At 48.7% G+C, this 14869-nt stretch overlaps 1 protein-coding gene across 1 annotated transcript in view; it reads left to right on the forward strand.

The window, feature by feature from the left end:
- Nucleotides 1-11882: 11882 nt before the first annotated feature.
- The window catches only part of PIAS1 (protein inhibitor of activated STAT 1), an 89867-nt gene continuing 86880 nt past the window's right edge, over nt 11883-14869 (forward strand). The window contains exon 1 of the mRNA XM_034783247.1: nt 11883-11934. Coding sequence (XP_034639138.1) covers nt 11911-11934 — 24 coding nt within the window. The 5' untranslated portion in view covers nt 11883-11910. The remainder of the gene's footprint in view (nt 11935-14869) is intronic.

Consider the following 14869-nt stretch of genomic DNA (forward strand, 5'->3'; position numbering starts at 1 on the left):
GAGGAGAATCAGGCCTCCAGCATAGAACAAACCTGATGCTCACTGGGGAAAGCCCGGAGGTCACCTATGCTAGCCACAGTGGATCTATTATATATATCTCTGCAGTGCTCCCATCTCCCAGAGCAGAGCACAGGGGTAAGTTACCTATGTCACTCAGCTAGCCCTATTGACCTACCATATATACTCACAGAGCTTATCTATATTACAAAATGTTGCGTCTGAATATGATTTTCAACAAATGAGTCAGATGATACCCTGCTGACTCCACCTTAGCGGTCAGTGTAGACCAGCACACATTTTCTGCAGTGTGTCAGCTGATTAAACCCCGGATATATTTATGATGAGTCAGTTTATGATGGCGTGCACTGAAATTGTATTGGTCCTAAAAAACAGCATAACTGGTTTTCAAGAATCCACTTTTTTACTCTAAAAAATGCTTACGAGTAGAGCTGCTTGGAGTTTTTGTTGTCTGAAACATTCGGATGAAAAAAGTCTTTATATTAAAAAAAAACCACACCTTAATTTTCATGAGAAGCTGTTGATTTTTTTTTAATTTCCCAGTTCATTGAAACTAAACCTAACTTTTCAAAACTTGCTCAATGTTGGGGGAAAAAATAGAGTAGAAAAGAAAAAATGAAACTAACTCTGCTACTCTGTAACTTTTACAAAGCTGAGAAAGTTCAGAAAAGAAAAGTTTGGGAGTGGCAAAATGTTGCGGGGGATGGGTAAGGGTGGACTCTGGATATAATTTTATTGCACTATGGCAATAAGAAAAGGAGGGAAATGAACATTCAAGATTTTGAGTGTTTGAAATTTCTAAAAACCTGATTTTTTTTTTTGTAATTTAAAAAAAAAAAAAAGAAAAACAGAAGAAAAATTGTTCCATTTCTGAACCCTGAAAAATGGAAACCATTTCAAAATGAACAACATTTTTTTTCTATTTGTTTTGACCAGCTCGGTTTACAAGCCACTTGCAATATCAAAAGTGCAGGTCTAAGGACATGGAGGTAAAAACACCAATGGCTAGTCTACACTAGTGCTCCACCATTAATACTACCAGTGGAGCTTCAGCCTTGTTAGAACAACCATGCAAGAATCTCTGAAAATCCTCAATGTGTAGACAAAGCCTTTTCTTGCCCACGAATCCCAACTCCTAAGTCTGAGGGGGAAAGAGGAGCCCAAATTAGTTGTATATAAACAACCCTTACCCATATATTAAAAAAAGAAACGTTTTTCATTTATACTCCAGTATATATGGTATCTGTAATACTAAAATGTAGTTATATTAAGGCCAAACTGAGAAATAATAGATCTGTATCAGCTTTGTCTGCAGGAGGACTCAGAGATACAAAAGGTGTCAGAAAAGCTAAATACTTTGGTGTAAGTAGCAATTTTGTTATGTTAATGGTTCAGCTGCTTGTCATTTCAGAAAGGGTTGTGCTTTCATTTAACACTGTGTATAACACAATAACCCCCCACCCCCATCGGTCAGGATGAAGTGATTGTTGCAAATTCTTTTACTGGGTATTACAAGAAGCTCTGGCTTATAAAGGTGATTTTTTTTTTTAAAGTCAATTGCCTTTTCATTGATGAGATCAACACATGGATAGAAAAAGGTACAAAGTACACATGAATATACTGTATTCAAGGATAATCCCGTGTTTTGGCATTTGAACTTTCTTCACTCTTCCATTTATACTGGCTTCCTTTCTTTCCTACAATTGCAGAAGCTCCTCATACAGGGTATAGACAATACACTAATCTTAAAAGCAAGGTTGCATGTCTTAAGAGAGGACAGTAGGCAGATTTTGGCTCCATCTCAGGCGTGATGGCATTATGCCCCGATTCAGCAAAGCACTTAAAGCACCTGCTTAAAATCCAGGGAGTTCAGTGGGAAGCTAAGTGTGTGTGTGGGTGAGCGAGGGACAAGCCTCTAAAGACACAAGCCTTGAAAGAGGGATTTGCATGTTGCTGTTGGACTCGGCAAATGTCTTTTGAAAGAAACAAGTGACTGGATTATATATAATTCCTATGTTTAATGATTTAATTATATAATAACCCTTAAAATAAGGGACTGCAAATGGGGCTGGTTTAGTCCACTGAAATAGCTAACTATGGAGAGGGGACAATGGTACATCTGGATGGACAGGCCATCTCCTGAATTTGTTTTAGGGCCTTGTCTTCCCATTTTCTTCAGGGAACCACTGTTGAGTGATTTCTAACTGAGCAGCGCATGCTGTATTTGGCTAGATAGTCTGCCTTAGGGTCTGTCTACACAGCAAACCCCCCCCCCCCCAAAACTCATGGGCGTGAGTCTCACTCAGAGCCTAGATCAACTGACTCATGTATTGTGGCACTCACGCTGCTGAGCTAAAAATAGCAGGTTAGTTATACAGGCTCGGGCTGGAGCCTGGGCTCCGAAACCTGGCGAGGGGGGCATGGTTTAGGGCAGAGGTTCCCAAAATGGGCGATACCGCCCCCTGGGGGGTGCTGGAATGATCCAGGGGGGCAGTAGTAGCCTCGGGTGCGATTGGGGGGCGTTGAATAAAAATAAGGGGGCGGTGGAAGCATAAAGAAAGAAGAGAATATAAGAAAATTTTGAAAAACCGTTCGTTCATATTTCATCTGTTGTGTAACATAGAGTTAAAGTTGCAGTGATTACTTTATTTTCCAAATAAATTCACAAATTATAACCGATCAGGTGTCAAGTCTGCCAACAGCTCTTAACAAACAAGTGTTGGCAGGCGAGCATGTCGCGCATTGTCGGGAAGTCCAGCATGCATCGGCAGGAATATGTGCGTGTAATGACTTGTTTACAATACGATACTATAAATAGGCGACATGTATGAATTCTAATTTAGATTGTTTCTGAATTGTGTAAAAAGCAGTTAACAATAGTGCAATAAGTATTTAAAAATTTTTATTCATATTCGATACCTTCGATCTTTACGGATTACGGATCACATACAAAGCAAATTGTATTATTGCTGTTTCAATAAAACAGCAATTTAAACGTGAGTATTTTTATAAATTTTCTTACATATCTACCGTACGTTTCTGTGTCTCTAGTGCTTACTAATAATAAAATCGTAGCAGGCTTGTGTCGGTACAGTACTATTTGAAGTGTACAGTGAATATATTTGTCATATTTCTTATTACAATATTAACGAAAACAGGGGAATGAAATCGTAAAAAAACTGTTAACTATTAAAATTTATTTATATCTATCGAATCATCTATGTTAATTGGTAAATAAGGCGTGTGTTAATAAGGAACAATTATTTAAATAAGGGCAAACTAAATTAAAACTATTAACTGATTTTTAATTGCATATTGATTATTTTTTAAATTAATTATTTATTGATAAATTTAGTTTGATATTTGACAATTTAATATCAAATACATATATCTAATACTGAGCAAAGAATAAAACCCAGTTTATTGGTTTCATTAGTATTTTAGTTTGGTTGTCTTTTGCCGTCTTACGTAAAAACCACTGTATACCTGATGATGTGGGCGATATTCTAATAACACATCTTTCTTTGCTATATTGTAGGACATAGGTAGAAATATAGATACATAAAAGAACGCAAATTTGTCACTGCATCTTTCTGTTTGTTCGCTTAAAGAAGGTAGGTTTCCAGGGGGGCGCTGAGTAATTTTTTTCCTGAAAAGGGGGCGGTAGGCCAAATAAGTTTGGGAACCTCTGGTTTAGGGCATGGTCTGGAGCCTGGGCTCCAGCATCTACATGCTATTTTTAGTCCTGCTGCACCAGCCTGAGTCAGTTGTCCTGGGCTCTGTGACTCACTGCCGCGGGGTGGGGTTTTTTTTTTTCTGTGTAGATATAGCCATGGAGTCCTAAAGTGCAAGTCCAGAAGGGCCCACCAGATCATGTAGTCTGACCTCCTGTATACCACATGCCACCAGTCAGCACCCGCCCACTAAACCCAACAACTGAAATAAGACCAAAATAGCATAGCCTACAGGAGCCTCAACTGTTTTGTGCCTCATTTGCTCTAGAAGTCATAAGGTGTGTCGAGGACAAGGCAGGAGCTGCAGCAGGAAGAGAACAGATGTTTTGGTGGCTGGCACACAGGATTCAGTTCTATCTCGGCCTCTATGACAGTCTTCCAAGGTGATGCTGAGCAAGTAATTTATCCCAAAACGTTGTCAAATGACCACTAATTTGTTCCTCATTTTTCTGGGAGCCTGACCCAAGACACCTGGGTGCTTGATGTGGAGAAAAGCCAAACAATCCGAACTGCAACTGAAGACAATGGGAGCTCAGAACCTCTGCAATAAGACAGTGAGGTCTGGAGAAATGCACATTATGTTGGGAAAAACCTCTTTGAAGCTGGAGAGTGTAATAACTGCCTTCCATTCAGTCTAAATGAGGGGAAAAATTAAGGCCCCATTGTTAGAGATGTCTGGAACAATAGGAGTCACCACCCCAAACACAGGCCATGTGTAAGGCCACTGAGGAATCTGAACTATTTGGGCAAAGTGACTTCACTTTAGGCTGGGAATTGATTTTGATTGCATGCAGTTGTGTGTCAGAGAGAGAGAGAAATAAGAGGAACACACAGAGAAGGAGCAAAGAAGTGTCAGACCCTAAGAAAAACCTGAGAGAGCGCTTTTGGGTAAAGTGCTGGCTGGAAAGAGGCTTGGGACTGTGAGCAAAGAAACTGTCTCTTGCAGTTTGATTCCTACTGCGTTCAGGAAAACAGGGCTTTTTATGTACATTGTTGGTAAATTAATGGGATTGCATTAAAGATATACCTGACTCCGTCATCAATTTCTCCTCCTAATGTAAACAAACTGCCAGACCCCAAATTTTGGCTAATGGCACAGATGAAAAGGGTTAATACAGGAGTGGGATCCAGGAGGTACTGAAAAATAAACCTGGCTCTGCCCCTGATTCCTTGTATGGCCTCATACGAGTTTCCGCATATACAGAATGGGGATATTAATGCTCTTTTATCTTGCAGTGGAGATAAATTCATGAATGTTTGTGAAGTACTCATACTATGGTGACATACTAGAAAAGACCATGAAGAAATTAGTAGTCCGTATTAATTGCAGGCTTTGAAGTAGGCAGGGGGCACTAATTGAATTTAAAAAATAAAATCTCAAACAGCTGCCTTATTCCCTTCCATGAGCATGTCCATCCTGTGCACTGAATGAGGCAGAGGTCATGTGGAAAAAAATTGTATGTGATCATGTAACCAAACTTTATCATAATGCATAGGCACAAGGGAGCCAAGCTGAGGTTGCACATGCAACCTACAGTCAGCACTTAAGTTGCTTGATTTTTGCAACCACCTATGTAACGTTCTTAAGTTTTTTCATAAGTAATGTTATAACTTATTTGCCCTCTAAAAGGGATTATGTTATCATGCCTCCTGCTAAAGGAACCCAGCTCATTCAAAAGTGCTATGGAAAATTCTGGATTCTCCTGAGTCCAACAGCCATCCTTTCATCTCTGGAAGGGATCATCAGACGAAATGATGCAATGGTCCCTTCTGGCCTTAACATCTATGAAAAGGCATCTCCCATTATTCTCCTTGCTTTTTGTAGAGAGGAAACAAACAGCAGTCATTGGTCTTGTATATGCTAGGAAAACGCAGGGCTTTCCCCACTCTCCCTTTGCTTGCACTGGTGCAAAAAGAACTTACACAAGTTTTCCTTGTGTAAGTGCACATTGTATGTATCTCACTGCATGGACAGCAATTTCTATGGGAGAGAGCCCTGTGGTGGCAGCCTGTTTGCTGATGCTGTGGTTGTGGTAATAGCCTGGCACTGGCTGAGAGGGCTGGCTCTACGCACCAGCAAAACAAGCAGGTGCTTGGGGTGGCACATTTCTAGAGGCAGCATTCTGGCGTGGGCCATCATAGGCACCGACTCCGTGGCATGGAGAAAAAGTGCCCCCGCTGCCCCAGCTCACCTCCGCTCCGCCTCCGCCTGCTCCCCTGAGCGCGCCGCTGCCGCTCCGCTTCTCCCCCCTCCCTCCCAGGCTTGCCGGGCACAAAACAGCTGTTTCGCGTAGCAAGGCTGGGAGGGAGGAGAAGCCGAGCGGTGGGGCACTCGGGGGAGGCGGCGGTGGTGGAGCGGAGGTGAGCTGGAGCGGGGAGCGGTTCCTCTACCCCCCCCCCACGTTACTTCCTGGGCCCCTCGGTTACTTCCTGTGCCCCCCCACCCTAGTTCACCTCCGATCCATCTGCTCCCCTGAATACGCCGCTGCTCCCCCATCCCTCACCTGAGAGGGAGGGGGGGAGAAGAGGAGCGACGGCGCGCCCGGGGGAGCAGGTGGAGGTGAGCTAGGGCGGGAGGTTGGGGGTGGGGGGGACTGCAGGAAGCAATGGGGGGGAGAAATGCAGCACCCCCGGGGAAGGAGGCAGGGCCAGGGATTTGGGGAAGGGGTTCGGAAGGGGCGGAGTTGGGGCAGGGCCGGGGGAGGGGGGGCACGAAAAAAAGGGGGGCGGTCAAAATTTTTTTTGGTTGGGGCAGCAAAAATCCTAGAGCCGGCCGCGCTGGCTGAGCACTCCAAACTCGATTCTTGCCCCGGATGGTGGCACTCAGAAGCAGTCTAGTCCACACAGACTCCAGGAGGCAGAAAGGAGGTGATTCTTTTCCCAAGAGCAGTATATTAAGCTCTGGCTGGGGAGGGGGCCATTCTCTAACACCAAGTTATAAACTGTACAATTGGTAGTATAGTATTGTACAGTAATAGTCTGAAACACTACAGCTTCCAATAATTTCTAAAGTATCAGGGATTATGGGTGCAGGATGTTTTGTTTTCATAAAGCCAAGATTTTTCAGATGATCAAGAGAGAGAAATGGGTAATTTATACCCATATTTTCCATTCACAATTAAAATCCTTCTTTGGAGGGCCCTGCAGTGAAAAAGCACCTCCAGTTACCATGAGCTCCTCCCTGTGACCTCCATGCATGAGAGGGGCCTCCACTTCTCAGAGACTCCTATGAGAGGAGGTAGATCACATCCATGTGTGATCATTTTCTCAATATCACATAGAAGGGGGCCATATGTGGTCTCTACTAAAAGCTAAGAACTAGCTCATTGTCATGGTTATTGCCAGGTGTTTGTAAAGGAACCAATTTTAGGATGTTGTGTTCGAGATCTGTTTGGAGTGAAACATCACCTGAAGAAGGGGAGTCTGGGAGCCCAGTCAACATGAGAACAATGGACTGCGGCCAGTTTGTATTTACTGTCTGGGGAAGAGGCAGCCTTACCCTTAAGCATGTTTAAAGACACAGGAACCCCAGGAGAGTTTTTGGAAGAGATGGCCCATAAGGCAATGAGCCAATAGCCTGTTTACTACCTAAGAGAAAAATGACTGATTATCCATTACAGAGGAGTGGCAAGGGGTTGACTCATGAAAATTGAATCCCAGCTTTTGGGACTGGACATGTGCTGCAAGGAATGACCTTTCGGTGAGAGAGACACTCCTGTCTAATAAGGTAACTTAAGTAGAGGCTATAGATTACATGTTTTGTTTTACTAGTAACCGTATGTTTCCAAATCATTTTACTTGGCTTTATTTTGAATCTTTATCTCAAGCTGTTAAATAAACGTCAGTTTGATTTTAGCAGAAGCCTCTCTAAGCGCACTGTGCTGAGAAGGGTGTTGAATGGGGGTGCACTGCTTTCTTGGACGCAGTGGATTGATGTGCATAGTGGGACTAGGGTGACCAGATCACCCAGGTCAAATATCGGGACACGCTGGGGAGGGCCAAAAAAAAAAGGTGGCAGAGCAAAAAAAACAAAACAACCCCCCCCCCAAGCACTGGAGGGAGGCCCCGGAGACGCAGGGGGAGCGCAGGGCCGGGGTGTGTGAGAGTCCGGCCTGGCCCTGAGCGCAGGCAGGACTCAGTTGGGCGGTACCTGGAGGGAGAGTAGGTTGCGTCTGGGCTGGCTGCCCAGCTTGTGCAATCCCGCGGCGGCTCCGGGGCGAAGGCATCGGCAGCCCAGCCCAGTTCGTTTCCCTGTGGGACCCAAGTGGGACGGGGAGGGCTGGAGCCTGCTGCCCCCACTCCGGGGCCGCCCGTGGGATTGCACCAGCCAGCCCAGATGCGACCGGCCAGGGGCTGGGCACAGCGTGCGCGCTGCTAGGTCCCTGCAGCAGGCCCGGGCTCGGGGGGCTCGGGGGCGCCAGAGCCGCAGCCACCAAGCTTGGCCATCGGCCACTTCCTCCCCCCACGGCAGTGGGAGCTGCAGCAGCGGCTGCTCCCGAGTCCTGCTGCCCGGGGGGGTGAACAGCCGCTGCCTGGCCCCGCGGGCCGCCCCCCTCCTCTCCCTCCAGGTACCGCCCGACTGAGTCCTGCCTGCGCTTGGGGCCAGGCTGGACTCTCACTCACCCTGGCCCCGTGCTCCCCCTGCGTCTCCGGAGCCTCCCTCCAGCGCTTGTGGAGGGAGGAGGAATGGCGAGCCTGGGGAAGAGGTGGGGATTCGGGGAGGGAGCCAATGTGGGGAGGAGGGGGCAGAGTTGCGGGGGGCGCGAGCACTTCCGGGCTCCGGAGCATTTCCTTGTTTGTCCAGTGTCCCGACCTAACACTGGTCGGGACGCGGGACAAACCACCAAATATCGGGACAGTCCCGATAAAATCGGGACGTCTGGTCACCCTAAGTGGGACGGAAATTGCTAGCCTGCACTGGAAAAGGGCGAGGCTTGTGAAGCCCAGAGCGGAGAGCTCGTGTTGCCCAATAACCGGTAATTGTAATGAGGTTTCCCCGGGTGGGCGCATACAAGGCTCCCTCATATTATACGCAGATTGTAGTGATTTACCACAGACACCTTGGGTAACCCTGAAAATCATCACAACTCCTCAATAGTAGCAGGACTTAAAATGGGATTAGCTTTTACTTTCACATTGAAACTCGGAGTGCCCCATGTAGGTGTATGCAAGAGTCTCCCATGGGTGTCAGGACTCCTGTTTCAGCATTCACAGGCAAAGTTTGTAGTATCTGTGACAACTTCCGCCAGCCAGATGACAGCTCATGTCAAAGGCCCAGGACAATTCACTTGAGTATTGGTATAGATCAGGGGTGGACAAAGTTTTTGGCCCGAGGGCCACATCTGGGAATATAAATGGTATGGCAGGCCATGAATGCTCACAAAATTCGGGTTGGGGTGTGGGAGAGGGTGAAGGCTCTGGTTGGGGTTGTAGGCTCCAGGGTGGGGCTGGAGATGAGGAGTTTGGAGTGTAGGAGGGTACTCTGGGCTGGGACCGAGTGATTCAGAGGGCGGGAGGGGGATCAGGGCTGGGATAGGCGCTTGGGGTGTGGGAAGGGGTGTGGGCTCTGGGCTGGGATTGAGGAGTTTGGAGGGCAGGAGGGGGATCAGGGTTGGGGCAGGGGGATGGGGTGTGGGAAGGGGTGCAGGCTCTGGGCTGGGACTGAGAGGTTTGGAGGGCAGGAGGGCGATCAGGGTTGGGGCATGGGGAGAGGCTCAAGGGTGCAGGCTCTGGGCAGCATTTAGCTGAAGCAGCTTCCGGAAGCAGTGGCATGTCCCTTCTCCGGCTCGTACACGGAGATGCGGTCAGGCGGCTCTGCACACTGTCCCATCTGCAGGTACCGCCCCTGCAGCTCCCATTGGCTGCGGTTTCTGGCCAATGGGAGCTGTAGGGGTGGCACTTGGGGCAGGGGCAGCATGCAGACTGGAGGCCCCTGGATGCCCTACATGTAGGAGGTGGGGAGAGGCCATGCTGCTGCTTCCAGGAGCCGCATGTAGCGGCCCCTAACTTTGCTCCCTGGCTGGAGCGAGGCAAGCCCCAGACTCCCTCCACTCCCCAGTGGGAGCTCGAGGGCCGGATTAAAACGACTGGTGGGTTGTAGTTTGCCGACCCCGGTATAGATCAAAGTGATTGTTAAATGAATGAGTGTATTTGGTGTTTAAACTTCATGAAAACTAATAGGATGTTACATGCATTGTTTTCACTTATCTATATCCTGTTATAATGTAATAGCAAACATTTACACTGTATATACCCCTGTAGCTAAATAACCCATCAAAGGAAAAAGAAGCCTTGCAGAATGCAAATGAAAAACTTTAACAGAAAAGTTCTTATTTCAAAGCAAGTGATCATTGTGTGCGATGATCAGAGGTCAAACACTCTCAATGCATTCCTCACTCTGTCATCAAAGGAAAAACCATGTGGGTAGTGACCTTATCAGCTTGTTTTCCATGAGAAGAAGCTATATGTATGGATTCAGGGAAAGATTCTTCATCTTTGGACTTAACTATTACAGGGAAGCATAACATGCAAAGCAGAGATCCCTCAGAGACAATCTGGGAACCCTGAAAAGTCTTTTGGGAAACTGGCAGTTTATTATATCCACCATTTGGAATTACAAACTGTGATTTATTCCTGCATATATTTTACGTGCTTTAATCTCTCAATAGCTCCCACTTCTTCTTAGCTAATAACCTTTAGTTAGTTTACTATAGAACTGGCTACCAGTGTTGTCTTTGATGTAAGATCTGGAGTACCAATTGATCTTGGGACTAGAAACAACCTGATGTGCTGTGATTTTTGGTATGTGTCCTTTTATCATAAAGTCCAGTTGGTCTGGGTCATAAGTAGGGCCCTACCAAATTCCCGGCTATGAAAAACGTGTCACGGACCGTGAAATCTGTTTTTTTGCATGCTTTTACCATATACTATACAGATTTCAGGGGGGAGACCAGCGTTTCTTGAATTGGGGATCCTGACTCAAAAGGGAATTGCAGGGGAGTCACAAGGTTATTTGGGGGGGGTCACAGTATTGCCACCCTTACTTCTGCGCTGACTTCAGAGCTGGGCGGCTGGAGAGCAGCTGGTGTTGGCTGGGCACCCAGCTCTGAAAGCAGCGCCCCGCCAGCAGCAGCACTGAAGTAAGAGTGGCAATACCATACCATGACACCCTTACTTTTGCAGTACTGCTTTCTGAGCTGGGGGGGCTGGATCGTACTGGCTGCTGACTGAGGGCCCAGCTTTGCAGGCAGCAGTGCAGAAGGAAGGGTGGCAATACCATACCAGGCCCTCCTTAATTCTGCGCTGCTGCTGGCGGCGGTTCTGCCTTCGGAGCTGGGCTCCCGACCAGCAGCTGCCGCTCTCCAGCTGCCCAGCTCGGAAGGCAACGCTGCCACCAGCAGCAGTGCAGGAGTAAGGGTAGCAGTACCGCAACCCGCCCTACAATAACCTTGTCACCCTCCCCTACAACTTTCTGGGGGTTACGACCCCTACAGTTACAACACTGTGAAATCTCAGATTTAAGTAGCCAAAATCATGAAATTTACAGTTTTTAAAATCCTATGACTGTGAAATGGACCACAATGGACCATGAATTTGGTAGGGGCCTCGTCCTAAACTAGACTGACTGGAGCGTCTAAGGCAGAGGTCGGCAACCTTTGGCACGCGGCCCATCGGGGTCATGCGCTGGCGGGCGGCGAGACATGGACGGTCTGCAGGCACGGACCCCCGGCGGGTCTTCCCTCCTGAGGCCTGTTCAGGATTTAACCCTTTCCTCCTCCATCCCCCCCCCCCTTAATACCCCTCCTCCATCACCTAGACCCTTCCCACCCCTGTACCCCTCCCCCATCACCTAGACCATCCCCCTCTGCCCCCCCAGTGTCCTCCCCCCCCCCGCTGGCTCGGGCTGCGGGGGTGTTGCACTGCGGGGTGAGGGGCCGGGGCCTGGGCCCCCCCGCGGGCGGGAAGAGGCGCAGAGCCCCGACTCCGGCCCGGCCGCGGGGGGGGGTCCAGCTGCGGGACAGACACGCGGCGCCCCCCGCCCGAGCCGGGGGAGGAGGGGGGGCGGGGACAAAATGGCGCCGTGTGATTCAAACGCAGCGCGGGGCGTGCGGGGCGGGGTCCCGGCGGGGTTCATTGCGCCTGCGCCCGGCGTTACAAGATGGCGGACAGTGCGGAACTAAAGGTACAGCGCAGCTTCAATTCCCTGCGCGATCCCCCCTCCCCGCCCCGCTCGGGTCGCCCGCGCCGCCGGGGCCGGGCCCCTCTGCAGCGCCGGGCTCGGCGGGGGGCGAGCGGCCCCCGGGCCCTGCCTGCTCCTGGGGAGGCTGCCGCCACCGCACCCCCCCCCCCAGCAGGGACTTGAGGGGCCAAGTCTGCTGGGGGGACCGGCCCTTCGCCCCGCCTGGCTAGAGCTGCTCCCCCCCCCAGCATCGGGGCAGGGGGCTGCCCTTCCCCTTCCCTCCCCCCCCCCTCCTCAGCAGCTGCCTTCGGCCTCCCCCGCCTCTCCCCACAGCCCGCTCCTCTCAGGGTGGGGAGCTGCCAGGAGAGGGGGGGGGTAAATCTCTCCTTTGCCCCTGGCCCGGTCAGAGCCCCCCCCCCCAGACCTGCCCTCAGCCTCCCCAGGTCCCCCTCTTCTCATCGGCCGGGAGGGGTGGCGGGAAGCTGCCCTGCTCCTCCCCTCAGCACAGCAGCAGGGGCCGAGGGGGCTAAGCCAGATTGGGGGGGGGGCTGTCTTTGACCCCCAGCCCTCTCAGCTACTGCCCTCCCTCTCAGCGGCCGGGGTGGGGGCAGACCCGAGCCCCAGAGGCCGTGCCCCCTGCGCTGCTGCACAGCCAGGTCTGCCCCCTAAGCCTTCCCTGGGGGGTGGGGGTCTCGAAGGGCTGGGATGAGGAGGAAGCTGGGGCTCCCCTCCCCAAGGATTAGTGTGTTCGTCCCTTCAGCCACAGCCCCCAGAGTCCCCACTCCCATCGTGGGGGGCCGGGGGCGGATTGTGGTGTTGTAATCACATGGGTTCCCTGCCCCTGCTGCGACTTCCCCCCTCCCCCAAATAGATGCAGTGTCTGAAGGAGGTAGCTTATCCCTGCACCCCAAATATCCAGCTCCCAATGGGGAGGAGAGGGGGACCCTTTAGTGCTGTTTGAAGGGCTACAGACATGGGGTAGAGGGGCTCTGCCTCAGGAAGTAAACACAAGTGGTGGTGGTGGCGTGTAGTAACGTTGGTTGTATTTTCCTGGAGGCTTTGCTCAGCTAGAATGCAAATAAAAAGGCTAAAGAGAACCAAGTGAGTGATTTAGTGGTGATTACAGCAGGGTGCCTCTCGCTCTTTCAAGATTCAGAGGGGTAGCCGCGTTAGTCTGTAGCCACAAAAACGATGAGGAGTCGGGTGGCACCTTAAAGACTAACAGATTTATTTGGGCATAAGCTTTCGTGGGTAAAATCCCACTTCTTCCGATGCATGGAGTGCAGATTACAGATACAGGCAGAAATACTCTTTCAGTGTCTCACTGGGGAGGGAGGAGGCTTGCCAGTGCCACAGATCCTCCTCTCTATGCTCACCCTTCCCCCATCGCTGAGCACTTAGAAAAGTTTTTAAATGGACCCCTATGGAGAGATGCTTTAGTTAGTACAAGAGGGGGAGGGAATCTGGGGATTGGATTGCTACGTATGTTATGATGAGGCTGGAAAAGGAACTGTCCTTTAATATCCCTGAATTGGCAGCCTCTCTTGCTTTAGAATTAAAGTCCCCAATTGCTCTCAGAAAAGGGGGGATAGAAGGAAACCAAGGTAGTGGTTACGAGAGGAAAGAACTTGGAGAAAGTAAATAAGGTGTTGTTTACTCCTTCTCATAACCAAAGAATAGGGGTCACCAAATGAAATTAATAGGCAGCACGTTTAAAATGAATAAAAGGAAGTTTTTCTTCACACAATGCACAGTCAACCTGTGGAATTCTTTGCCAGAGAATGTTGTGAAGGCCAAGCCCATAACAGGGTTTAAAAAAGAACTAGGTAAATTCATGGAGGGATATGTCCATCCATGGCTATTAGCCAGGATGGACAGGGATGCAAAACCATGCTCTGAAGTGTCCTTAGCCTTTGTTTGCCAGAAGCTGGGAATGGGCGACAGAGAATGGATCACTTGATGATTACCTGTTCTGTTCATTCTCTCTGGAGCACCTGGCATTGGCCAGTGTCAGAACATTTGACTAGATGGACCATTGGTCTGATCCAGTGTGGCCGTTCTTATGAGAGAACCTTTCCTCTCTCCCCTCACTTAGATGTGCCTGTCTCTGAGTTTGATAACTTGAATTAGAGAGATTATTTAAATGAGAGTTTTAAAGTCTCATTAGAATGCATATTTGCAGCCAATCCTTTGAGAGATTTTTGAAAATTCCGCTTCAAAATTAATCCTAAAATGAGGTACTTGGTATGGGTTCAAGTATCAGAGGGGTAGCCGTGTTAGTCTGGATCTGTAAAAAGCAACAGAGCGTCCTGTGGCACCTTTAAGACTAACAGACATCATGTGTCTGATGAAGTGGGCATTCACCCACAAAAGCTTATGCTCCAATACATCTGTTAGTTTTAAAGGTGCCACAGGACTCTCTGTTGGTATGGGTGGATCCTCTCTCAACCCCAGTGCTGTGGTCCGTCAGAGATCATCATAGGTTTGAGGAGACAGTATAACTTTATTTGTACAACACATCTAACCTGATATTTGTAGTAGTAACAAAACAGAGAAACCAAACACCTTGCTCACAAACTTAGTCCATTTTTTGTATTATATCAAGTTCTCTCAAAAGCTGCTGTTCACTCTGACTCTTTAAAATAAAAGTAAAGTGCGAATAACTTTGAGGATCAAAATGGAAATCTTATATGTTATGGAATGTATATGTATTTGTTTTCCCCTTTTCTTTCCTCCAACCCCTATGTATTTCTGATCAGCATTCATCATTAAGAGGTTTTAGAGTATATAACATGTAATGCTTATTATGTGTCTGAGGGAATTCCCTTTCCTTAAAATGTCTGTCTTTTCCCTCTTAGTGTCCATCTAAGGTTTATGTCACTTGTATATGTATTTGGGTCAGACACCCGAAAATTATATGTATATAGTAGTTGTAGGA

The sequence above is a fragment of the Trachemys scripta genome, chromosome 10, assembly GCF_013100865.1.
Source record: "Trachemys scripta elegans isolate TJP31775 chromosome 10, CAS_Tse_1.0, whole genome shotgun sequence".
NCBI classification, from domain to species: domain Eukaryota; kingdom Metazoa; phylum Chordata; order Testudines; family Emydidae; genus Trachemys; species Trachemys scripta.